The sequence below is a fragment of the Haematobia irritans genome, chromosome 3 (genome assembly GCF_050003625.1).
Source record: "Haematobia irritans isolate KBUSLIRL chromosome 3, ASM5000362v1, whole genome shotgun sequence".
Lineage (NCBI taxonomy): Eukaryota > Metazoa > Arthropoda > Insecta > Diptera > Muscidae > Haematobia > Haematobia irritans.
In genome coordinates, this window is record NC_134399.1 from 226,281,052 (window position 1) to 226,307,756 (window position 26,705).

At 33.7% G+C, this 26,705-nt stretch overlaps 3 protein-coding genes across 4 annotated transcripts in view; 2 read left to right on the plus strand and 1 right to left on the minus strand.

Moving 5' to 3' along the window:
* The window catches only part of ric8a (ric8 guanine nucleotide exchange factor A), a 469,139-nt gene that overhangs the window by 414,806 nt on the left and 27,628 nt on the right, over positions 1-26,705 (plus strand). The gene's annotated exons all lie outside the window — the stretch shown is intronic.
* On the plus strand, positions 162-8,716 carry Upf1 (Upf1 RNA helicase). The gene is made up of 4 exons (XM_075298175.1): positions 162-321; positions 534-745; positions 3,728-7,129; positions 7,202-8,716. The coding sequence occupies exons 2-4, from the start codon at positions 566-568 to the stop codon at positions 7,268-7,270; spliced, it is 3,651 nt and encodes a 1,216-aa protein (XP_075154290.1). The 5' UTR covers positions 162-321; positions 534-565; the 3' UTR covers positions 7,271-8,716.
* Positions 12,725-26,705, minus strand: part of LOC142227936 (uncharacterized) — a 33,815-nt gene continuing 19,834 nt past the window's right edge. Inside the window, exons 7-12 of one of the 2 annotated variants that reach the window (XM_075298178.1) lie at positions 24,978-25,118; positions 24,719-24,909; positions 24,264-24,385; positions 24,080-24,195; positions 22,477-23,027; positions 12,725-13,755 (exon numbers count right to left, since the gene is read on the minus strand). In XM_075298178.1, coding sequence (XP_075154293.1) covers positions 22,549-23,027; positions 24,080-24,195; positions 24,264-24,385; positions 24,719-24,909; positions 24,978-25,118 — 1,049 coding nt within the window. In that variant the 3' untranslated portion in view covers positions 12,725-13,755; positions 22,477-22,548. Of the gene's footprint in view, positions 13,756-22,476; positions 23,028-24,079; positions 24,196-24,263; positions 24,386-24,718; positions 24,910-24,977; positions 25,122-26,705 lie in introns of both variants that reach the window. The other variant, XM_075298177.1, reaches the window with a different exon arrangement.

Consider the following 26,705-nt stretch of genomic DNA (forward strand, 5'->3'; position numbering starts at 1 on the left):
GGATAACAAAAATGGGCTGTAGCATTTGACATATGTTTTTTCTGTGTTCACAAAAACAAAACATGGCCACGTTACGTTCGCTTTACGACAGATTAATTATTTCAATCATTCGGTAGAAAAGTACGTCACTAGATAGCCGAGTACCCATAACCCGATAACCATAACCAACGTATGTCATTCATATCATCGAATAATGCAAAAATAACGCAAAAATTCCGAAATTTCACAATTTATAAATGTTTTACCTTTTTATTGCGATTTACAAAAGCATTGAAAGTACAATCATAATATTGTCCCAAGAAACTGAACCGTAATAAAGAGGTGAGAAATGATTCTGTTGGAATAAAATTTTACGAAAGCTGAAAACCCTGAACACAAAGATGAAATAGCGTGTGTGTTGACGACGATAACAATATAATACAAGAACAACAACAACAATATCATTACCACATTTTGTTGGACACTGACGGAAATGTTAAGACGAGTACGGAAATCAGCCCATCTCTAATGTCATCTTATCTTTTTAATTGCAGGAAGGATTTCCAGGACCTTCGACGAAGCCAAGATGTCGGTTGATGCTTATGGACCGAGTTCACAGAATTTAACATTTCTAGATACAGAGGAGAATGACTTGATCGGTGGAGGTACTCAGGCATCTGATTTTGATTACCGAGACCTTACATTAGCTTCCCAAACTCAATCGCAACTTGAATTGGTGTCGGGAAGTGTGGGAATATCTTCACAGGTATGACATGATTTTTGGCAACTAATTGCAAGGATATTTGATTTAGTCGTAGTTGTAATATAATTAAAAGGGATAAAAAACGAAGTTTAGCATCCACATGTATCTGGAAACTGCCACATGCTTTCAAAAACGCCATATATATTGCATTCCTATACATATTGACATATTGCCAGCAAAAGCAAATTTTGGAGCCCAGAAAATCCCACGGCGGTGGGTTCTTTGCACTGGATTTACTCGATATGTCCAACTCATCTTCTACCGTTATCACTCTAGTTTTGTAAAAACAAAGAAAGTTGGAAATATTAAATAATTCTTGTGAGTTATGTGGTAAAATTATTTTATAAATACGTATTTTAGACCCTTAAGAAGTTACATCAGGTCAGAGTCCATTTAACTAAATTTAATGATTTGGATCCTCTTTGGCACATTCATCGATGTATACAACAACAACCTATTTTCCAAGTCCAAAATATGTGATCTCATGCTTGTGATCAATTTTTTTTACACTCTATGCTACAATGGATGTCATCTTCTTGTAACAGCCCCTTCAATTCATATGAACCCTCAGATATTTGCGAAAAAAAACTGTCCTGGTATGAATGTGTAATTTTGATCAGGCAAGTGCCTAAAGACGTAACTGCCGTGTGTCCCATCTGTGTCAATGGCTACATGACACGGTATTGCAATAGGTCGTTTTTCGCGCCAAAAACAAAATCATCGCCCAATCATTCTGTTCCCATCCCATCTTAGTAGTAGAGATCCTCGATGTGGATATACGTTATCGGCTAGCTAACGTGCACAGAGTCGTTTTATGTCAACAAACGGGTCGAAGCTCCAGGTTCAACAAAATTAACACTCCGATTAGTCACCTTGAGCACTTAGAAAGACTTGAAGACGAAGAAGCAACAAGTTGCATCCCATGAAATCATCGCCCAATCATTCCCATCCCATCTTATTAGTAGAGATCCTCGATGTGGATACACGCTGTCGGCTAGCTAACGTGCACAGATTCGTTTTATGTCAACAGGCGGGTCGAAGGTCCAGGTTCAACATAAATTAACACTCCGATTAGTCTTTTTGAGCAACTAGAATACGAAAACTTTATATGATTTTCCGGAATTTTGAATCTAAAATAATTGTGTTCGGCCCATGTAGACAGATTTGAAGACGAAGAAGCAACAAGTTGCTTCCCATATGCTGAAGTGAACTATTATTTTTGGCATATAAATAGATATGTCATATAATTTATATCATTCTGTATTCACAAAAAAAAATATTTTTTTTTTTATTGTCTTCAATCACGAAATGAATTGATCCAATTAATTTTTAATTAAAATGACTTCAATCACAGAAATGATAGTATCAATTAATTGAAAGTCAATTAAAAATGAATTGAATAATTAAATTTTTGATTGAATATTTTGAATATTTTTTTCTGTGCATGTATAGCTTCCACATAGCCTAATCTGCTGATTGTCTCAATTTTTCTACGAATTGTCTGAACTTTGAAATGTGTTTTTATATTCCTAACACTACACACAAAAAATTTCTGATTCAATCACGAAATTAATTGATCCTATTAATTTTTAATTGAAATGTCTTCAATCACAGAAATGATAGCATCAATTAAAAAATTAATTGAAGGTCAATTAAAAAGTTGATTGATCCAATTAAAAAATTAATTAATACTATTATTTTTGTGATTGATTTTTGTTTCAATTAAAAAATTTGTTGAATCAATTAAATTTTTAATTGAATATTTTTTAAAACTCAATTAAAATTTTAATTAGAAAAATGTTCGTGAAATTTTTTTGTGTGTAGCCTTCGCTTTTATTTTGTCGCCACTAATTGGTATTCTGTTTTTCGATATTTTCTTCTATTCGCGGTGGCATTTTTTGTTGTCAATATATTCGCTTCATGTCGCCGTTAAATTTGGCAGTAACGAGTTTTATGATCAATTTTTGAAAAAGGTTTTTTTAGCCTTTTGTGACCGATAATAAATAATAACACTGGAAAGAGTTAAATGCTCAGCAATTTAGAAAATGGTTGAATATGAATGAATCACCCACTAGACAAGGGTTTTGAGAGGAACTCGACTCCAAACAATTTAAAACAGGTGGAAGCTCAATGAATTTGGACTTTCATTGAGATATGTGGCAAATCATAAGAAAATCATAAAGAAAGTCATATTTGTGTTCTACTCTCCATATTCAACTGAATGTTCGTGAAATTAATTTACCACCATAAGTCATGACGTTACTAAAAAAGTACTCCATTAAACTTTATTATACTTGTATATTACTTATATATTAAAGAAAAAGAAAAATGCATTAGAAATATATATTTATTGAAAATAAATAATAATGAATTAAAAGTTTCTTCATTCCACTCCAATCAAGTGTTTACAGAAAGTTAAAAAAAGACTGTGCATTTCAGGACACCAAATTTTCACGAGTCTGAAGAAATTTTTCTTATGTGATAGAAAATAAAAATTAATTTTCCTTTTTATGAGGAAAATTAACTACTTTTTTCTAAATAAAAAAAATTTATTGAAATTACGATGTAAAACTTATGAATTTCAATGCTGAAAGTTCTAAAAACTCTGAAACGTTTTTATTAAATTTAACGTTATATTAAAGTAAATAACTCGAAACTAATTTAATTATTATTAAAACAGTCGATTTCGTTTTCGGCAGAATTTTTGTTTGCCGAACTTCGGCTTCGGCCCAACTAAACTCTTAACGAAATTTGTTTTACATATTTAAACGCCGATAACACCACTGGAAAGTTGGGACCCGTAATAGATATGTACATATTCATTAGAAACGTAACATATCCATTAGGATTTTCTTCTCTTTTTTCTCAAGGCGTTAAATCGATTTCCAGCACCGAAAATTCTATGCTACACAATACTATGCTCTGTATATGAAACAAATAATTTTCACTTTAAATTTATGCACGAATTCATATTTGTACTTGTAGACATTTGGTCGTAAATTGGATCTTCAAACAAAGTTGGGCACCGCCAATGGCTCAACCGATTTACAGTTCGAAGAAGAGGATGAAGATAATGCCCTCGGTCCCGTTGATGTTTTACCCAACCATGCATGTAAATATTGTGGCATCCATGATCCTGGAACGGTGGTAATGTGTAACAATTGCAAAAAATGGCTTTGCAATGGTCGTGGAAGTACTTCGGGTTCACATATTGTTAATCACTTGGTGCGAGCCAAACATCGTGAAGTAACTCTACATTCGGAAGGACCGCTAGGTGAAACCGTATTGGAATGTTATTCATGCGGTGTGCGTAATGTTTTCGTCTTGGGCTTTATACCAGCTAAAGCTGATTCGGTGGTGGTGTTGCTTTGTCGTCAGCCGTGTGCTGCCCAAAACTCATTGAAAGACATGAATTGGGATCAAGACCAGTGGAAACCGCTTATATCCGACCGTTCCTTTTTGCCCTGGTTGGTAAAAGTACCAACCGAACAAGAACAACTGCGCGCCAGGCAAATATCTGCTGCTCAGATAAATAAATTGGAGGAGTTGTGGAAGGACAATATTGAGGCAACATTTCAAGATCTGGAGAAACCTGGCATTGACACAGAGCCTTCTCAGGTATTACTGCGCTATGAGGATGGTTATCAATATGAGAAAATATTCGCTCCTCTGGTAATGCTTGAGGCAGAGTATGACAAAAAGTTGAAGGAATCCCAAACTCAAGAGGGCATAGAAGTTCGTTGGGACGTTGGCCTAAACAAAAAGACCATAGCCTATTTCACTTTGGCTAAAACTGACTCAGACATGAAACTAATGCATGGCGATGAGTTACGTTTACGATATGTAGGCGAATTACATAAGGCCTGGGATGCTATTGGTCATGTCATTAAAGTCCCCGATAATTTCGGTGAAGATGTGGGTCTCGAATTGAAGTCATCGGCCAAAGCTCCAATACAATGCACTTCAAATTTTGCCGTGGACTTCATATGGAAATGTACATCGTTTGATCGTATGCGCAGAGCTTTAAAGATGTTTGCCCTTGACCGAAACTCGGTCTCAAACTACATATACTCACGCCTGTTAGGCCATGGTCGTCATGACGGGTCCGATGAAGTTGTTTTCCGTGGCCCTCCCCCCAAGCTGTACAGCGCTCCTAATCTACCAGATCTAAATCGATCACAAGTCTATGCTGTCAAGCATGCCTTACAACGACCTTTGAGTCTTATCCAAGGCCCTCCAGGTACCGGAAAAACAGTCACTTCGGCCACTATTGTCTATCAACTGGTGAAACAGCATGGTGGTACGGTTCTAGTCTGTGCCCCTAGTAATACAGCCGTGGATCAATTGACTGAGAAAATACATCGCACTAATTTGAAGGTAGTTCGCGTTTGTGCCAAATCACGTGAAGCCATTGATAGCCCGGTCAATTTCCTGGCTCTCCACAACCAAATCAGAAACATGGAGACAAATATTGAATTGAAAAAGTTGCAACAACTGAAGGACGAAACGGGCGAGTTGTCATCGGCAGATGAGAAACGCTATCGCACCCTAAAGAGAACAGCTGAAAATCAATTACTGGAAGCCGCCGATGTTATATGCTGTACTTGTGTCGGTGCCGGCGATGCGCGTCTGCAGCGCATTAAATTTACGTCAATACTCATTGACGAGTCGATGCAGTCCACCGAGCCGGAATGCATGGTGCCAGTTGTTTTGGGGGCTAAACAGCTAATTCTGGTTGGTGATCACTGTCAGTTGGGACCAGTTGTTATGTGTAAAAAAGCTGCTCGTGCTGGCCTCTCCCAAAGTTTATTTGAGCGTCTGGTGGTTTTGGGTATACGACCATTCCGCTTGGAAGTTCAATATCGCATGCACCCTGAACTATCGCAATTCCCCTCAAACTTTTTCTATGAGGGTTCCTTACAGAACGGCGTGTGCGCCGAAGACAGAAAGTTGAAAATTGATTTCCCCTGGCCTCAACCAGACCGTCCAATGTTCTTTTTGGTAACCCAGGGTCAAGAGGAGATTGCAGGATCGGGCACCTCATATCTGAACCGCACTGAGGCTGCAAATGTGGAGAAGATCACAACACGTTTCCTTAAGGCTGGTGTGAAGCCAGAGCAGATTGGCATAATTACTCCCTATGAAGGACAACGAGCCTATTTGGTTCAGTACATGCAGTACCAAGGAAGTTTACACTCAAAACTCTACCAAGAGATAGAAATTGCCAGTGTCGATGCCTTCCAAGGCAGAGAGAAGGACATCATAATAATGTCATGTGTCAGATCGAATGAAAAACAAGGTATTGGTTTCCTAAGCGATCCCAGGCGTCTAAATGTCGCTCTCACTCGTTCCAAGTATGGCACCATTATTGTGGGCAACCCAAAAATTCTGTCCAAACAGCCCCTGTGGAATCATTTGCTGAACTTCTACAAGGACCGTAAGGTGTTGGTGGAAGGCTCCCTCAATAACTTGAGGGAATCTTTGATTCAATTCCAGAAGCCCAAAAAATTGGTAAATACCTTAAATATGGGAGCCCATTTCATGAGCACCATGATGGCAGATGCCAGAGAAGCCATTATACCAGGATCCTTTTATGATCGTTCCGGTCAATTCGGTTACACTGGTACAACTACCTCCAATAACTATGGCTATAACTTTGGCAACAATCTAATTGGCGGCAATAATTCCGCTTTCGGCTTTTCCAATAATACACACATGCATAATATGGGCGGTGGGATGAACAATGCCGGCCATATAACCAATTTCTTCAATCCCCAAGCTGGTGGAGGCGGTGGAGGTGGAGGATTTGGTGCTCCAGGATCACAGCGCCACACCATGAACCAAATGAGCAACAATCAGCTGAATAATACCTCAAATAATCAGCAATGGCATAACTTCCAACACGACTCCATATCCTACATATCATCGGAAAGAGCTCAAGCCGCCATGAATAATATGCCTGTACCAGTTGGCATGTTCATGAATATGAGTAATATACCACCACGTTTCTATAATCAGCATCAACAAGCCATTCAAGCAGCAGCTAAACAGGGCAGGCGTACAGGAGCTCCACCTCTCAATGCTCTACCATCGAATAATATTGCAGCAAAGAATACATCCAAGGCCCCTGGCAAGGGACGTAACTTAACAGGAAGTGCAACTGCTGCAACGACAACAACAAATGCCGCATCAAATGTTGCTGCGGCCGCTGCAGCATCAGCTTCCGCCTCACAAAACTCATCGGCCATCTTGACCCAAAAAAATATGTCGCAACAAATGAGTCAGAATGTATTTGGGGGTCTTTCACAACAACCGGAACTATCACAAGACTTTGGTCAAATATCCCAAATGGATGGCATTCTATCCCAAGACGTTGGTTTTGGAACAGTAAGTATTTTTTTTTTACCAAATATGTCTCAATCGTATCTCCCAATATCCATTTAACTTTCTCCTTTTCAGGATGCCCTTAATAACGATCGCTTAAATTTAGGACTTAATTCTCAGAGCCAATTCTCACAGCCCTACTGATAGATAGCAAGACAGGTTGGTGATCTACAGCAACGTGTAACGTTCAGTAGAAGCAACGACAGCAGAAACAATTACCAAGAGCAACAGATGATGATGATGATGAAACCTACACTAAACAAAACAACCAAGAAACTTTATCAAAACAGCAATTGCAACTCTATTCGAAACAAATATCTTTGGTGACGATCGACAACAAAACAACAAAAGAGAGAACCACACACACAGAATAAATCCATAATGGTTATAAAGGAATGTTTATAACAAAGAAAGAAAAAACAAAAACACATAGCAAACAAACAGCAACAACATCAAAATATCAGATTTAGACACACCACCTCAACTCTGTTGTTGCACCACCCCATTGGGTAGCAACAGCAGAGGACAGCAAATATGACGACGTTAGCGGAAACCGCACGAAGTTCGAATTCATATTACAGCAATAGAAGGAATATTCCATCCGTTTCTTTGTCAAAGAAAATGAAATACTTTGGTTTTAGGCGCAGACCTAGACGTAGACCAACAAACCAAAAAAAAAAAACGAGTGTGTCGTTGTTTTTTTGCTAGAAACAAAAAACTTACGTTTGAAAGAAATTATGAAAGCAAGCAAGGGGGTACATTCAAAAATGACACCACATGAAGACTTCTCTTCAATATGCATACCCGTTCCAAGTGCAGGCAGCACAATTGGAGTGGGACAAGATTGCGAGGCAATTTTTCCAAGGCAACAAAAGCTCATTTGAAAGAGCATTAATTAATTGTTGCAAGCCTATGGCAAGAATGTGTACTCGAGCAACAACAACGAAATACCACAATCACAATTTCGTTTTATCGAATAGAATCGTTTGCCTCCATTACAAGGCATCGCAGTGTATGGTCATTCTGCCTTTGGGTTTTCTAGATCTGGACTTTTGGATGTCCGACTGGAGGAGATTTTCATTCGTCATTTTGTACCAGTCCACAACACTTTCTGTTAAAAAAAAAGAGGAAAAAAGAAGAAATACTGTTTGGAGGAACACACACATTTTCTGTTTTGTTTTATATTTACGTTGCAAAAACAATCAATCTGGCTTTGCGAAAGGAAAAACGATGAAATATCAACGTCTGTTCTTTTTTTTTTTTTTTTGATTCATTTAGTTTTGTGCCTGCATTCACTTTAAAAAATCCCAAATAGAAAAACAACAACATTGTTACAGGAGAATGGACGTTGTGTTTATCATTCTATCGGCTCGTTGACGGTTTTAAATCTTATTCACCTACTAGTACATCCCACTTCGTTTCTGTGGCGTTTAAAGAAGTGAGGCTGCAATACAATTTCTTTTTTTCCAAAACAATTTCATCTGAAAATAAAACAACAACAACAACAACATCAATAATATATTTCTTTTGTAATCAAAAACATTCAATGTAATTTCGAAAATGTTAACAATAAAAAAATCTTTAAACTTATATACATATGTATGTCATTGTTATTGCGTATCAATCGTCCATCATCATAAAATTCCTGCGGCGCTCGCCGTTAGTTGGGTACAGTTGGAAAACCGTGGAGTTTAATAGAACATTTCCGGTACATAAAATTGCCAGAAATGTCCTAAATACATGCATAAGTCTTCGAATATAATGAAATTTGCACTCAAACTAAAAACTGTACTCAAATACTGAATGAAATGCGGTGTTACTGCCCCAGAAGCAAGAGTTTTACTTTGATGTGCTTCAAAATTCGGCTTTAAAATGTTGTTTTAAGTAAGGCCTTTGTAAGGCTTAGTTACATATGAAAATAAATAAATTAAAAAAATTTGGCACAAAGAGTAAAATTAGTGATATAGTCAATTGTGCCAAATTAGAAATAGCTGCCATATACACATGTGGTCAAAATAATAAGTACACCTTGGTATTTTTTCTTCTTTGTCAGAATTCTAACATATTTAAAAAAAAAACGCAAAAATGTCATTATTTTTGTTCCCTGCGTTCTCTTTGTGATGAAGTGCTTTATTTGGTTGGCCAAAAAAATAAGTACATTGAACGTTTCTTCAAGAATTGAGGGAAGATCTCTTTGAACGACCTTCAAATCTTTTAAGAGATCGTTACTTTGTGTCTAAAATGCCCTAATGGAAAAAGAGTTTTACGAAAACACGTGGAAAACCAACCAAGATACTTCGAAAAAGAGAATCATTTTGTCACTCTCCCAAGACTCTTTCAAATCATCCAGACAAATTTCTGCTGAAATAGGCAATGTGATATCTGCACGATCTATTTGGCGGTGATTAGTGCATGCCAAATTACCCGAATAAGTCCCCATGAAATAACTCCCCAAAATGAAAAACGAAATAAGTTCCCAAAATTGAGGACTTATTTCAATATGAAGTAAATTCACAAAATATTTTATGAAATTATACCCCAAAAATGAAATAAAATCCCTAAATCGCAAAATGAAATCTATCCCCAATATTTTGGAGACTTATTTCGTAAAAACAATAATAAGAAATTTATGAATTAAATACAACATTTCTTAATTTTTGTTCACAACAATTGCAACTTCTAACCAATGCAGTAGTATATTTATTTGGGTATATATAAAAAAAAAGAAATCGAGTCGCTTGACTGAGAATATAGAGACATACTTTGATAATTCACCATGGTTTTGTTTATTTGCAGTGCGCAGTCATTCCACTCAATTGCGCAGTCAAGCGACTCAATTTCTTTTTTTGAAAACGAGAATTACCGTACAAATCAGTCAATTTGCATTACAAAAAAGGTGTGGACGTATATAACTTTATAGGTTTTTACAATATTTGGTGTTTCATCAAGAGTACAAAGGAAAGAAAACAAATTAAAGCCATGCTAACCATTTCACCACGCATGTAAATATTCTCGATCGTTATGAAGTTCTAACCATATCCCTGTGTTGATTTTAATAGAGCAAATCCAGTTCGAAAATGCACTATATCGTTTCATGGGTTTATATATACCCTATATAATTTTGGATCCTATAATTTCGGCATTCGATAGCGATTTTTTTTTATTTCTTTTCGTTCTGTTTCGTTTTCCGTTGCTGGCAATGCTAGAGAAATTGCATCAAATTTCGATCGAATGCCGTGATCCAAACTTATAATCGTTTCGACAATTTTTTGGATACGATAATGAATTCGATATCGAATACTGGGGGCTAATCACGGCATTCGATATCGAGAACTTTTGATCGAAATATAAATTTTTCAGATCACGGGAGTCGATATCGAGTTTTTTGATCGACAATTTTTTCGATTGGTAAATTGCAATCGTAAAACATTTTTCACTTGTTTTTTACATCGTTTTCGCCATATAGGAATAGTAAATATATTAGTTTTAGTTCGAATTGGTGCTAGTTTGTAGTAAATCTACATATAATGATCATATATCGAGAACTTTTGATCGAAATCTAAATTTTTCAGATCACGGGAGTCGATATCGAGTTTTTTTGATCGACAATTTTTTCCGATTGGTAAATTGCAATCGTAAAACATTTTTCACTTGTTTTTTACATCGTGCTAGTTTGTAGTAAATATACATAAAGGGTGATTCTTTTGAGGTTAGGATTTTCATGCATTAGTATTTGACAGATCACGTGGGATTTCAGACATGGTGTCAAAGAGAAAGATGCTCAGTATGCTTTGACATTTCATCATGAATAGACTTACTAACGAGCAACGCTTGCAAATCATTGAATTTTATTACCAAAATCAGTGGCAGAAAATCCGCTTTTTTATCGACAAATTTTGTTCAGCGATGAGGCTCATTTCTGGTTGAATGGCTACGTAAATAAGCAAAATTGCCGCATTTGGAGTGAAGAGCAACCAGAAGCCGTTCAAGAACTGCCCATGCATCCCGAAAAATGCACTGTTTGGTGTGGTTTGTACGCTGGTGGAATCATTGGACCGTATTTTTTCAAAGATGCTGTTGGACGGTTACGGTGAATGGCGATCGCTATCGTTCGATGCTAACAAACTTTTTGTTGCCAAAAATGGAAGAACTGAACTTGGTTGACATGTGGTTTCAACAAGATGGCGCTACATGCCACACAGCTCGCGATTCTATGGCCATTTTGAGGGAAAACTTCGGAGAACAATTCATCTCAAGAAATGGACCGGTAAGTTGGCCACCAAGATCATGCGATTTGACGCCTTTAGACTATTTTTTGTGGGCTACGTCAAGTCTAAAGTCTACAGAAATAAGCCAGCAACTATTCCAGCTTTGGAAGACAACATTTCCGAAGAAATTCGGGCTATTCCGGCCGAAATGCTCGAAAAAGTTGCCCAAAATTGGACTTTCCGAATGGACCACCTAAGACGCAGCCGCGGTCAACATTTAAATGAAATTATCTTCAAAAAGTAAATGTCATGGACCAATCTAACGTTTCAAATAAAGAACCGATGAGATTTTGCAAATTTTATGCGTTTTTTAAAAAAAAAAAAGTTATCAAGCTCTTAACAAATCACCCTTTATAATGATCATATTTTGAATATTTAGGACTAATGCAACTCCAATAAAAGTTAAACAAAAATTGGTCATATTCGAGTTCGGCAGCGAGCATCCCAGCTTGGCAAAGAACCATATATAAAGTGCACATGATAGATCGATATCCAAGAGATTGTGATCAACCAAACACCGTACCATTCTGTGACAACATAACTCTTCTGGACCACCTTGTAAGAATAGTGAATTATTAAGGCTTCCACTCACAAAAAGTTTTAAGACGGCAGACAATTGTAAAGTGATAGAATTAACGTTGACATGCCACCAAAAATTATTTTCCATTTGAACACCTCCTTCGTCAGCCGAAATCGTCTATTGAGCCAGCAAAAGGTGACTTTCATGGTGTACACCAATAACAATGTGAACTTTTATTCCTTATTTGTCGCCGAATTATTTTACATTCATATCATCCTCCAATTAGGAAGGAATTCGGAGGAATGTAAAAAGAGATATGGGTCCATAAGATATAATGCAATACAATTTACTTTTTACTTTGAAACCTCCAAAAAAACATGTTTTTTCTACATTCTATTTTGTGGCGCTAACTAATTTTGTGATTTCATTTTGTTCTGCTTCGTTTTTTGCTGTTGGCAACGCTTGAGAAATTGCATCAAATTTCGATCGAATCCTGTGATCCAAACTTTTAATCTTATCGACAATTTTTTCGATACGGTTATGAATTCGATATCGAATGTTCGAGTTTCTGAATTCGATATCGAATGCTGAAAAAATTGCTTTAAACTTCGATCGGGCAACGTGGTCCAAAATTGTTCATTGTATCGATCGATCATTTTTTCACTACGAAAATTAAATCGATATCGAATTTGTGTTGCGAGTAGGATACAATTTTCCATCGCTCTTTTTGAATCCGATATATGTTATTCCTACAAGCTTAACTACTATATAGTATGGACTTACCCGTTTTTGTTCAAATAAAAATTCAGCTTTCCCCTTGGTAGACATAGTTTATTTTCTACTTTTCCTGAACTTTCGACAAGAGGATAGTAGATTGAATGTTCTCATTCACATATGAAAAATGTTAATGCATAAGGTTGGACAAAGTTAACATGCGATTTACAATGATCTAGATCTTACAAACATAACGCACACAAAATGGAGATATTAATTTTTTTTAACAAACATCAGTTATTTTTTTTTTGTATTCCAAAGTGTGGTTATTATTTTCTGGTCGAAAAAGATGTGCCAGCAAACGACATTTGTATAAGGAATTTAATAAGGCCAAGGGGACCAAAAACAAAGTGCAAAATATAAAGTGATACGGAATAGGAGTATTCATTTTCAGAGTTCAAAACGGGATATTATAGCTTGCTGCACATCTTTTTTTGCACAATAATAGCTTTTGTTTTAATTAATTTGTCTATTAATAGTTAATTTAGAACCTTCACAGAAGGTGAGTACACATGTAACGGTTTATTTATTTATTTTTTTGTAAGTAATGCTTTGTTTAATAATGGTAAAATTATTTTTTTTTTTGGAATAATGAATCCATATCAGACTTTATGTGGCAAAAGCAGTACTTACATTACAATGGTTCGTTAATATCTCAAAAAATAAGTTAAACTTACAAAAAAAGCTATACAGGTTTGTGTTACTCAATAATACATAGGCAATTACTATTATTATTATTTTTTATTTTTTTTTTTTTTATTTTTATCCGTCCTCACATTTTTATTTCCATGACTCATAGTTTGTATTTTTTTTTAATGAAGATGGATTTACAAATGATTCTATTTCATAAAATAACATTTTTCATAATTCTGTATATTTTTTACATAAATACATTTTTGTATATAAATAATATTTTTTTGAGTTGTTTTTTTTTTAATGCAGGAATTTTATAATTTTTTTATAATTTTTTTTCTATTTTGCTTAAAAATATTAATAGAGGGAACCTTTTTTTTGATTTTTCAGCTTTAGATTTTTTTTTACATTTTCTCATCTGTTTTTATTTGAGTCTGTAAAAAAATACATATTTATGTGTATCATGAAAATGACGTTAAACTTTTAATTTAAAAACTTATACCAATGTAGGTGTGTATGTGTTCCTATGTATGATAAATAATATAAAAAACATTACCCTGGTACTATAATAGGATATAAGTGACACTATAACAATCTCCAACTGTAATGGGGAAATGTACCAATAAATTAATTGAAATTATTTTGACATCAATATTGTTGCCGAGAGAAAATACTTCTTATTAGATGAAAACCATAAAAAAAATAATTTTGAAAACATTGTTTGTCATAAATGGAGGAGACAAACAGGAAAGTAATTTGTCTTCTAACGGAGAAAATGTTGGCTCTTAACTGAATATTTTTCCTGAATTTTATACTAATTGAACTTGAAAAAGAAATTTAATTTGATTTTTTTAAAAAACGATTTCACCGATTTACACGCGTTTTCCCTTGACCACATTTTGACCGTTTCACCCTTTACTAATGGAATTTGATAATCAAATTCTATTAGTAACTCATAATATTGTGAATCCTCTATAAAATATTTTTCCCATTAAGGAGATATGCCCAAAAGAAGTTAGTTTAGTAATTAAACAACTTTAGTGAAATAATATATTTTGAAATGTGGAAGTACACAGCTGTCAACTGATCGATGTCAATTTAATCGATTTAAAAAATGGAAGAGACAAACAGGAAAGTAATTTGTCTTCTAACGGAGAAAATGTTGGCTCTTAAACCTGAAATGAAGTAAAGTCGTTTGACCCGACCTGGGAGATAAGATATCTCCCGACACTTTCAATTTGCTCGCTCATAATATTATGAATCCTCTATAAAATATTTTTCCCATTAAGGAGATATGCGCAAAAGAAGTTAGTTTAGTAATTAAACAAATTTAGTGAAATAATATTTTTTGAAATGTGGAAGTATACAACTGATCGATCGAAAATGGAAGAGGCAAACAGGAAAGTAATTTGCCTTCTAACGGAAAAAATTTTTGCTCCTAAACCTGAATTTGTTCGCTCATAATATTATTTATGAATCCTCTTTAAAATATTTTTCCCATTAAGGAGATATGCGCAAAAGAAGTTAGTTTAGTAATTAAACAAATTTAGTGAAATAATACATTTTGAAATGTCAACCGATCGATGTCAATTTAATCGATTTAACAAAAGTGGAAGAGACAAATCGGAAAGTAATTTGTCTTCTGACGGAGAAAATTTTTGCTCTTAAACCTGAAATGAAGTAAAGTCGTTTGACCCGACCTGGGAGATAAGATATCTCCCGACACTTTGAATTTGTTCGCTCATAATATTATTTATGAATCTTCTATAAAATATTTTTCCCATTAAGGAGATATGCGCAAAAGAAGTTAGTTTAGTAATTAAACAAATTTAGTGAAATAATATTTTTTGAAATGTGGAAGTATACAGCCGTCAACTGATCGATCGAAAATGGAAGAGGCAAACAGGAAAGTAATTTGTCTTCTAACGGAGAAAATTTTTGTTCCTAAACCTGAAATGCAGTAAAGTCGTTTGACCCGACCTGGGAGATAAGATATCTCCCGATACTTTGAATTTGTTCGCTCATAATATTATTTATGAATCCTCTATAAAATATTTTCCCATTAAGGAGATATGCGCAAAAGAAGTTAGTTTAGTAATTAAACAAATTTAGTGAAATAATATATTTTGAAATGTCAACCGATCGATGCCAATTTAATCGATTTAACAAAAATGGAAGAGACAAATCGGAAAGTAATTTGTCTTCTAACGGAGAAAATGTTGGCTCTTAACTGAATAATTTCCTGAATTTTATACTAATTGAACTTGAAAAAGAAATTTAATTTGATTTTTTAAATAAACGATTCCACCGTCAAATGCTTGTAAATGTGTTCATGCTATAATGTGGAAATGATAGTGTTGTAAACGAAGGTAGAAAACCTACAACAAGAATTACCACGAGATATTCAATTCAATCTTTTTAAAACAATGGAAGAGACAAACAGGATAGCAATTTGTCTTCTAACGGAGAAAATTTTTGCTCTTAAACCTGAAATGAAGTAAAGTCGTTTGACCCGACCTGGGAGATCAAATACCTCCCGACACTTTCAATTTACTCACTGGAATTTTATAATCAAATTCTATTAGTAACTCATAATACATATTGTGAATCCTCTATTAAATATTTTTCTCATTAAGGAGATATGCCCAAAAGAAGTTAGTTTAGTAATTAAACGAATTTAGTGAAATAATATATTTTGAAATGTGGAAGTATACAGCTGTCAAGTGATCGATGTCAATTCAATCGATTTAAAAAAATGGAAGAGACAAACAGGAAAGTAATTTGTCTTCTAACGGAGAAAATGTTGGCTCTTAAACCTGAAATGATGTAAAGTCGTTTAATACGACCTAGGAGATCAGATACCTACCGACACTTTCAATATGCTCGCTGGAATTTGTTAATCAAATTCCATTAGTAACTCTTAATATTGTGGATTCTCTATAAAATATTTTTCCCATTAAGGAGATATGACCAAAAGAAGTTAGTTTAGTAATTAAACAAATTTAGTGAAATAATATGTTTTGAAATGTGGAACTATATAGCTGTCAACAGACATGGCTGTTTTCTTTTAGTACCGTCAAGACGTGGCGGACTATAAAAACGCAAAATTTATCCAGTACAATTATTTACAGTTGGCACAACTTGCACCTGTGCTGTCAAAATAAAATAGATTATTTACAAACAAGAATAGGAAGAATCGGAATCGGAAGAAATTCCACACATAGGGAGACATGAGATTCGACTTTAATACAGTCCGCTGTGTATTTTGAATACTATATAAAATTGTTTTATTTGATATTAAAAACTCCTAATAAGGAGATATAGCCATTTTAAGTTAATTTATAAAATATTAAATAAAGTGGAATAATGGTTGTAAAAGCTCATTATGTTGTGATAAAAAATCTTTTGGATCAGTGACGTGTAACTACTTAGACATGTTACTTTGTGTAGCGTTCACCACCATCTCTTTAACATTCTGTTGTGTTTTATTCCGATTTAAAAAATGCATAAACTGAGCGATATCTTTAGTACCTACGCTGTTATACGAGAACACGGAGCATTTCAGAGGATTTGTTGTGGAGTTGAAGTAGATTTGTACCCACGGCGGAAGGAAGTGAGTAATATATACTTATATGTAATTTGAAAATTGCTTTAACATAGGAGCTAGATTTCTTTAATACCTATAATCCCTCGCTCACGATTACTCAGATTGTGTATTCAAAGTTGTTTAAACTTTTGGTAAAGGTAAAAAGAAATAAAAAGGAAAATTATGTCGTCAAATCTCAGTAGTGGAATAAACAATATAATGTTAGATGATTAGCTAACAAAATAATACAAAATCGTATGGTTAAAACAGTTCATTTATGACAATGATATCTGAATTTATTACAGTTTCTCAAGTACCTGATAAACGTCAGGCTGAGTGTTGTCCAAACTAAAGAAGATATATAAAATAAGTTTATTTTTTCTACCAGACAAAAAGAATGCCTAGCCAGTCTACAAACTTCAGAAGCGGGATAACAATTGTAAACTTTGTGTTAAGCGTTGTGATTCTGAATCGCTCGGAATATATACGAGAAATATATACGAGAAATATATACGAGCAATATATACGAGATTACAATTTATCTTACTTACTATTTCATCCTAATTACACATTGGCATACCATCGTTAACACAGTTCCGTACTAAACTTGAATAAAAGACCATCGCCAACATTGAAGACTGCGACCCTTTTTTTAAATAAAATTAATTTAAAGATAATTAATTTGCATAAACTAGACGATATCTTTAATACCTATGGACCCTCGCTCATCTTTACTCAGAGCGTTGTATTCAAAGTTGTGCAATTTTTCGTAAAAGTAAAAAGAAATAAAAAGAAAAAATATGTCATCAAATCTCAATAGTGGAATAACTAATTAATGCTAAATAACGTCATCAACTAACAAGTAAAATAATAGAAAATCGAATCGAAAACAAATGATTTCTGACAATGATGCCTGAATTGATAATTGGATCTCAAGTATCTGATAGCTATTAGGCTGTTACCTCACCTGATGCAATTGCTCCGAGTGGTGTCAAAAATAAATATGAATAAAAAGTTTATTTTTCTACCAGACAAACAAAAAGCCTGGCCAATCATCAACAATTCAGAAGTGGGATAACAATTGTAAACTTTGTGTGTTTTGACACTGAATCTCTCATAATGGAATATAAATGAGATTAGAATTTCTCTTACTTTCTATTTCATCCCAATTACATACTGGCGAACCAACGTTAACACCATATGAAGTGGCCACATTATAATAATCATAACGGTCAAGGAGAGTTCGAATACGATTGCCTTAGTACACCAATACTAATGTATGTATGTAGGCTAGCTAGACTTAATCGTTTACGTACTGGCTAAATGCTTGTATCCCCAAGCCATCATACATAACATTTTGGCGACGAGAAAAATAAAAGTGGAACCAAAAACAAAAAAAAACTCGAATAGTTGTTCATTTACATAAAAATAAAAACCATCTTGTTTTAACTTTAAGTAAGTAAATGGGAAAAATCGATCGATCGGTCGTTTGAACAATTTGCTTTCGCAGATGATTTTGAAGAATATCTCGAAAGGATGGAGCAATTGTTCCCAACAAATGCAGTCGAAGAAGCTAACAATTCACAGCATATAATCGCAAATTTTGGTTTCCTTAACTTGTATAAAACATGCGTTAATTAAAAAAAACAATCAAACGGCTCCTTTAACATCATATATTTATGATGGTCAAAATGGATATATTTGCATTTAAAGTTAATTGAATAGTAAATAATATTAGTGGAATAAGTATTTTCGATTGTACCAAGAATTAATTTAATTCTTCTCTTATGCGCCCATAATACGCAAAACTTCACTACCACGGATATGAAATGTGAAAATTAGCAAAAGAAAAAAAAATAATTGGATAAGGACGCCCCAACGAAATGTTTATTTGGATAATTTGGTTTTATTCCATCTAAACCTAATAAAAAAACGATATATGAATAGTGAATAATGAATAGTGTTCATGTTACAATATTGGTGATTTTGATGATAATTGTCCTATTCTGTTAACTGAAGCTAGTCAGTAAAGGGGAAAAACTCAACACCGTTCTATTATATCTAAGTAAAACACACTTTGTCGCTAATATACACCCATCTTCGGATATCCACTACAATTCCTATTCATCTTTTTACTGTCCACGAACGTGAATATTTGGTGCTACAACTTAAAAAAGAATTGAAAAGTTTTATTTGTAAAATATATAATTGAATTAAAAAAAAATAAAACTCATTTGTTATCAGTCTTTTTAAAGACAATTAATTTATTTTGCTTGGATCCCCTTATATCGAGGAAGTTCCCGTATCCTATATTCCAACATGGCATGTTCGAGCTACTCTTACCCTATTAATTATATATGGCGAAATACACCCTAAAATCTTATTTAAAACATTACAAAATAGACATATTTGCATTTAAAGTTATTTTAAACAATAAACTCTATAAGTGGAATAAGTATTTTAGCAGTCCCAAGAAGTAATAATTGTTATTATTAGATAAGTTTAAATATTAATAATTTAAAAGTCACATATAGTATGTCTATATAGTTGACAATTGTAGTCATAAGGTTTCGACTGTAAAATCAGATTTTGAACATTTCAGTTCAATTGCATGAATTGAATATCTAAAAAGCACACGTATAGAATAAAAACGCGGTTTAAGCAAAATATATTTGCTTTATTCAAATATTTTCCAACACACAGATCAAAAAAAGTGTTGTAAAAGTAAAAAGAAATAAAAAGAAAAAATCTGTCATCAAATCTCAGTAGTGGAATAAGTTATTTAAAGGGAAGAAATATATTCTTCACCCTCACTGGGTTATCAACCCAGTGGTGAAATACAGTTTTCGTAAAAGTAAAAAGAAATAAAAAGAAAAAATCTGTCATCCTATCTTGGTAGTGGAATAATTAATTTAATTAATCGTACTCATATATAACCTAACTCTTACCGACGCAACGGTAGGCCATTTCTGTTTTATAAAAGTGAAAAGAAATATAAATAAGAAAGTAATAATTAATTTAAATTAGTTGTGATTATAAAAACAACATGTAAAGATTGTCATGGTGCCCATTGTGTGCGCTTTTCTCTTATAATCTAGCCCGCAATAGGGCATATATAAGTAATAGATGTATGCATATACAAAAGCGTTTATTAAAAAATGCGATATTTCATTTTATAATGTGAAATAAAAAGTCACGCACAATATGCGTCGGAAAACAAGTACAAGAATGGTTGTCCATCGGTATGAACAAAATCTAAATGAGTAATTCCGTCCAATGTCTATGATAGCCACTGAATTGATTACTAGCTGGACAAATTGTGACTTTGTGACGAGCTTTGTGACGAAATGGATGAAATCTTGAAGCCTTTGACTAATATGTTGACAATACTTAATATTTGTGTGGAATTCAGATTGGTTGTTGTGTGAAGACATGTTGACGTATTTGAATAAAGCCGGTACATTTGTTGAATATTGTTAAAAACAAGTCCTTTAGAAATACTTGTCATATATTTCAGCCATTTTTATGATAATTCTAAGTTGTCAATAAATATTCTTAAAAAAATTGAAACAATGCAACGAGGCAAAAGTATATATTGATCTTTCAACCACATGAATAGAATTACACATTCCTAAAAAAAAACTTTCATTAAGGCATCCGTTTTAAAATTGTAATGCTTAGGTAGAATTACACATTCTCGAAAAAAGCTTTCATCAAAGCATTACATGCGCGACCATCCAGACATTGCAAAGGTATTTCCCAAGTGCGATGAAGTGGTGCGAAATAATTTTTGGTCGGAGTGTCCTAGTTTAATTGGTTCATTTTGTCCAGACTTGGGCCGAAAAAATTTACATATTAAACAGAAAATGGCTCAAAATCACAAGGAGAGTCGGAAGACTGGATGTGGTCGATTCAATAAATGTTTTAATTGGGCAAGAAGAAGAGATTATATACAACTGAAGAAGGCATTCCACAAACTAATAGTTACGGCACAAAGAAAAAGCAAACTTAAATTCATTAGCTAATTTTGAAAGGGATGAAAACCAATCTCCTAAAAATTCCGAAGATCCCGAGATTCCCCCACCCCTTTCCAGAACTAAACGTCAGTCAGAAAAAAAAGCCCATCTATAACTGCAGCTATTAATACTTCTGAACAAGGGTATTCGAGATCACAAACGCCATGTACATCGAAGCGTAAACAATCGCTTATGGCGTTGGAAGATGTTATGAATGAGGAAGGCGCCAATTTTAAATAGAAAATGTTTTGAAACCATAACCTAATACCTTCGATTTCTTTTGTTTTTATGAAAATGTTAAATGTTGTAGCATCATTTATTGGGGTTACATATATTTTAACACACAAAAACAATATAAATTTCTCAGAAATAACATATTCTGATCACAAAACCTTACTTTGAAATTATCTTTCGCTTCCAACTTCTTATTAGTAAAGGTAAAAAGAAATAAAAAGAAAAAATCTATCATCAAATCTCAGTAGTGGAATAAGTTATTTAAAGGGAAGGAATATATTCTTCACCCTCACTGGGTTATCCACCCAGTGGTGGTATAAAGTATTTGTAAAAGTAAAAAGAAATAAAAAGAAAAAATCTGTCATCATATCTCGGTAGTGGAATAATTAATTTAAGTAATTGTTCTCATATATAACCTAACTCTTACCGACGCAACGGTAGACCATTTCTGTTTTATAAAAATAAAAAAGGAATATCTATAAAGGAGCCTAATTAATTTAAAATAATTGTGATTATCAAAACAACATTTATGATAAGTTAACCATGGGGTCAAGTATATTAGCTTCTCTCTAATGAGCTAGCCCCAATATAGCATATTTACGTAATAGATGTATGTATACACAAAAGCGTGTAGACAAACCCCATAGTTTGCCCAACATTTTTTATGAATTTAAATTGTCTAAATATTGAATTCCAAAAATATATTATACTTATCGGTTTTTTTAATTGCCCATGAATTTTATCTCTTTTGAATTACATTTACTAAAAAATTGATATCGATGTCTGTTGTGAATATTAGCTTTCTAAAATTTAGTACACTAAGCTATCGATTCCTTAAGATCCTTACATTCATTTTGAGTTTCATGAACTGGCAGTAAGTCTGTTATTTCAAACCAACACAGTGAGTGTTCGATGTAGGATTTATAGAAGACGTTTGAAACGATTATATCTAAATTGAGCATAGAAAGAACGAAACATTTACATCTTCAGAGAAAGCATTGATGTCAACAACAATGGATATCAATGAATTATCTGTCATCAGCAAATTGGTGCACATATTTATGGTTTCTGAAGAAAAAAGAGTGTTCTTTCGAGTTACACATACACACCCACATGTATATAATTTTTCATTGAAATATATATAAAACAATTATCACACACAAACTATATAATAATATAATATCAGTCTTCTTCATTTACTATTAATATAAATAATTGTAAAATAGTTTGGTGTGTAGACTAGACGTAAAAAGGTTTTAAAAATCGTACGATTTCTAAAATCAATAGTATCTTTTAAATTAAATTATTAAATAACTCACATAATGTTTGTTTGTAGGTGCAAAAATGCAATGAGACGGCAGTAGAATTTCAATAAGCCTATTTGAGCAAACTCACGACAACAATGCAGTTTTATTGTTACTTCGATTCACAGGTTTTCCACAGAATGGTGTCGATGTCGTCGAAGGCGTTACGTTTAATAGTGATGAGGATGATTTCGACATATCACCACCACCCGCAGGTGTTTTCAGTTCATACATTACGCCATGATATAAATTTGTTTGCGCTTGTTTGATATCATGTTTAGACGATGATCCCATTTTATTTGTGGTTAAATCTTCGCTCGGGGCTAATGCTCGACTCTCGTTGAGGCTCGTAGATGAATGGATTCGTCCCTCGTTTTTTATTGAGAAATCGGCATTTGCTATTGGTGTCGTTTGATGAAGTCCTGGTTCAAAAACTGGCATAAAAACCGAATTAAGATCCAAGGAATCTTTTAAGACTTGCCATGAAGATATAAACACGCCTTTCACGCGTTCGAATGTCTCGAAGTCGTACACTGACCTAGCTGTGTTTGTCAAATCGAATGGTTCTGTAAATATAAGAAAATTATGAACAATTCTTATTATAAATATTCATATTTAATCAAACCGAGCCCATGCGGACTATATGTTGATAGATAATACAAATGATTACAAACTTTTTCTTGCAATATTAAAACTAACTAATACACACTAAGGGGGGAAAAGCACATAATACAAAATATTTAATTGTTTATGAAATCAAAAACAAACAAAAACCAAATGTGGTGCTTAAAAGTAACAACCTAAAACTAAAAATTATTATTACTAAGAGAATATGTAAATTGTTCCACTTCTATTTATTAATTTAATTATTTGTAATGCGGAAAAAATATAAATCGTCGTTCCACCTTATTCAATTTTCGTAATCTTTAAATGGGACTAATCGACATTTAATGCTTTTAAAAGTTTCAATTTATTTTTATAGCAAAAAATATCTAACCAGGTTTATACTGCCATCTATCTATGATCTATTCAAGTATATACTAATTCGATTAGTTTGACTTAGGTTAGGTTAGGTGGCAGCCCGATATATCAGGCTCACTTATGGCGATTTCGATTGGGAAAAAAGGTGCAACATTCTCGAAATTGGATACTTTATACCTCACAATATTATAAATTAATAATAACTTTAGAATTACAATATCATTTGGCCGAAATGTCAATTTGGGAAAAAGTAGTGTAACACCAAGTCAACATATTTTTTGCGAATCGAAAACGCCCTTAGACTATTCAGTCCATTGTGATACCACATTGGTGAACTTATCTCTTATCACTGAGTGCTGCCCGATTCCATGTTAAGCTCAATGACTTAGAGAAGCTTTGAAACCCTCAAAAATGTCACCAGCATTACTGAGGTGGGTAATCCACCGCTGAAAAACTATTTGGTGTTCGGTCGAAGCAGGAATTGAACCCACGGCCTTGTGTATGCAAGGCGGGCATGCTAACCATTGCACCACGGTGGCTTCCGGTGGCTGAGTTTGACTTAACAAACTTACTGGTATTTGGTATGTTTTTGATAAAACAAAATACAATTCCTTAACATAATGAATAAACAACATACCTTCAATGCATAGTTCCTTCCACTGATGTATATCATTTTTCAAGGACTTTGCTGTACGACACACATTAATAGGTAAAATGCCTCCTGTGCGCACTGATATTGCGTTTTGTGAGTAACTGAAAAGTATCAATGAATACAAAAACATTTAAGTATATGGAATTTTTTAATTACAATAATTACTTACTCAAAGTTACTATAATATTCGAGAAAATCTAAGAATAGTTCACCGATTGTTTGATTATTTTCACTTTCGTACGGTCCCATGGTTTCGTTCATATCCACATAGCCAAAATCATTAGAACGAAGCTGAAAAAATATTGATAAACAACAATTAGTAATTATATTGCTCCAATTTCTCGATATAGTTTCTAGATATCTTGTATATTAGTTTTAAAATCCCCTATATTCTGAGATCTACCAGTTTTAATTTTGGACAAGCAAAATTCCAACTTTTTAGTATGATCTTTAAATTATAAAGAATCCAAATTCACAATGAAGGAATTATGAGCAAAAAACTTTTTTTTTTAACATTTGTAAAATTAAACAAAAAATATTCTAACAATTCACGTGTGTACATAGAATATCCCCCGCCCATACAATAAAACAAAAAACACTTTTGTTTGGTGAAATAAAACTTACAAAGGGGAATTTATCTGGAAACATCTGATGTAAACATGGCAAAACTGGTGGATTTGCAGCATATTGTAGGAAGTGTATAACCATTAAAACAAGAGAATAACTTGATATTGTCATATTCTTTGCATTGTTGATGTTGTGATGTTGTGCCCATAGTTTTATTACCAGCACTAAAGGACGTAAACGCCAATCCACTATAAGGAAATATATTTTAGTTTTCACATTTTGGTAAAACAAATTATTGAGTAGATTATTTACTTACTTTGCGAATAACAATGTAGCAAATGAGTGTTCTTTATGCCAACGCAGTTATTGAAATTTAGATCAACTTCCAACTGATGGACCCGATCACGAAAACGTAATATGGGAACTTTTGCTTCAATCAAATGGAAACATTCGAATTCTCCTTAAAGAAAAAAATACCATCACATATAAGAATAATAGAGTAAATACAAATATCCCAAGTATTTTTGTAGTCTGAAAGATGCATTATGCAAGCACAATGGTCGAATTTAACAGAAAAATCCCAAAATAAAACCATTGAACGGGATTTGATTTTGAGGACAACGATAATTGAGTATAAACTTGTTCTTTTGGAATTAATTATTGTTAAAAGGTAATCTTGGCAGAATGACACTACAAAAGATTTATGTTTCACTATATCATAGTTGAGTATGCCATCATTTGTGATAGTTGTTTTTAAAATTCGAAAAACCGACTCACATTTTGCGCATCCTTTTTTTTTTTTTTTTGCAATGTGATATAATTTTACAAATAGTAATTGATGTAATAATATCTTCAAGACAACCACTTCCACCAAAGACTAAACTAATACTGAGAGTGCTTTATACGACATAATGTAGTGAACAGCAATAATGAGGGTTGAAAAGAAAAATGCAGCTGTCTCTGATGTGTAGATAATGCCACCACCCTAGTCTTACCAGAGTGGTTTGTTTGCCTTGAGTGTGGACACAATTTTAGGATTTTCTATAAGGCATTGTATTTTTTTATATACCGGTTCTTTCTTCTTTTATATACCGGTTCAAATACACATTTTCGGTATGTTAAGAGTATTCATTTGAATTAGATTCGAGTCACAAATTTGCAATTTAATTGTCAAAAGAATAGAAGAAATGTAGAATGGTATAAGATAACCTCACTTGCCCAAAAATTTACCTACTGCTTCTCCTAAGAGTTCTAATATGTTTCGACATTCTACAGAGCCCTTGAAAGTCACCTGATGAATTAATTCTACCATAGATCAATTAAATATACGACATCTCAAGTGAATTCACAGCGCTGTAGTTTGTCTGCACACCGTAGAGGGCACTTTTGTCGCCTGCAATTGAGTGATTTTTTAATTTGACTTTAATTTGTTTTCTTTCCTTTGTTTTCTTGATGAAACACCAAATATTGCAAAAGCATATAAAATTCTATACTTCCACACCTTTTTTGTAATGCAAATTGACAGATTTGTACGGTTATTCTCGTTTTCCAAAAAGTAATTGAGTCACTTGACTGCGCAATTGAGTGGAATGACTGCGCACTGCAAATAAACAAAACCATGGTGAATTCACTTGGGATGTCTATACCTTAATTGGTCTATGATTCTACTTATACCATGTACATATTCAGGGTAAATAAAAGTTGACTACTGTCACAAAAAGTGACACAATAACATATTGGTAAAAGGAAAAGCTAGTAAACCAGCAGTATCTGGTATATTTTTATTTTTCCAAAGAAGAACTGTTTGTGCATAAAAATCTGCAAACTCTTAAGGTGAATAATTTTCGCACTTAAGCGAATTTAGACCAATTCCAATGAAATACTCACCCTTATTCCTGAAGTCGCCCTCGCTCTCGCCATCGCTTTTTGTCGTCTGTCGCTTTTAAGTCGTCTCGTCATTCATTTGGTATTCCTGCGAAGTGGCGACGGCGACGACGACGATTTCTTTTTGTACCAATTACAACACTCGGTAATAAAAGGCCAA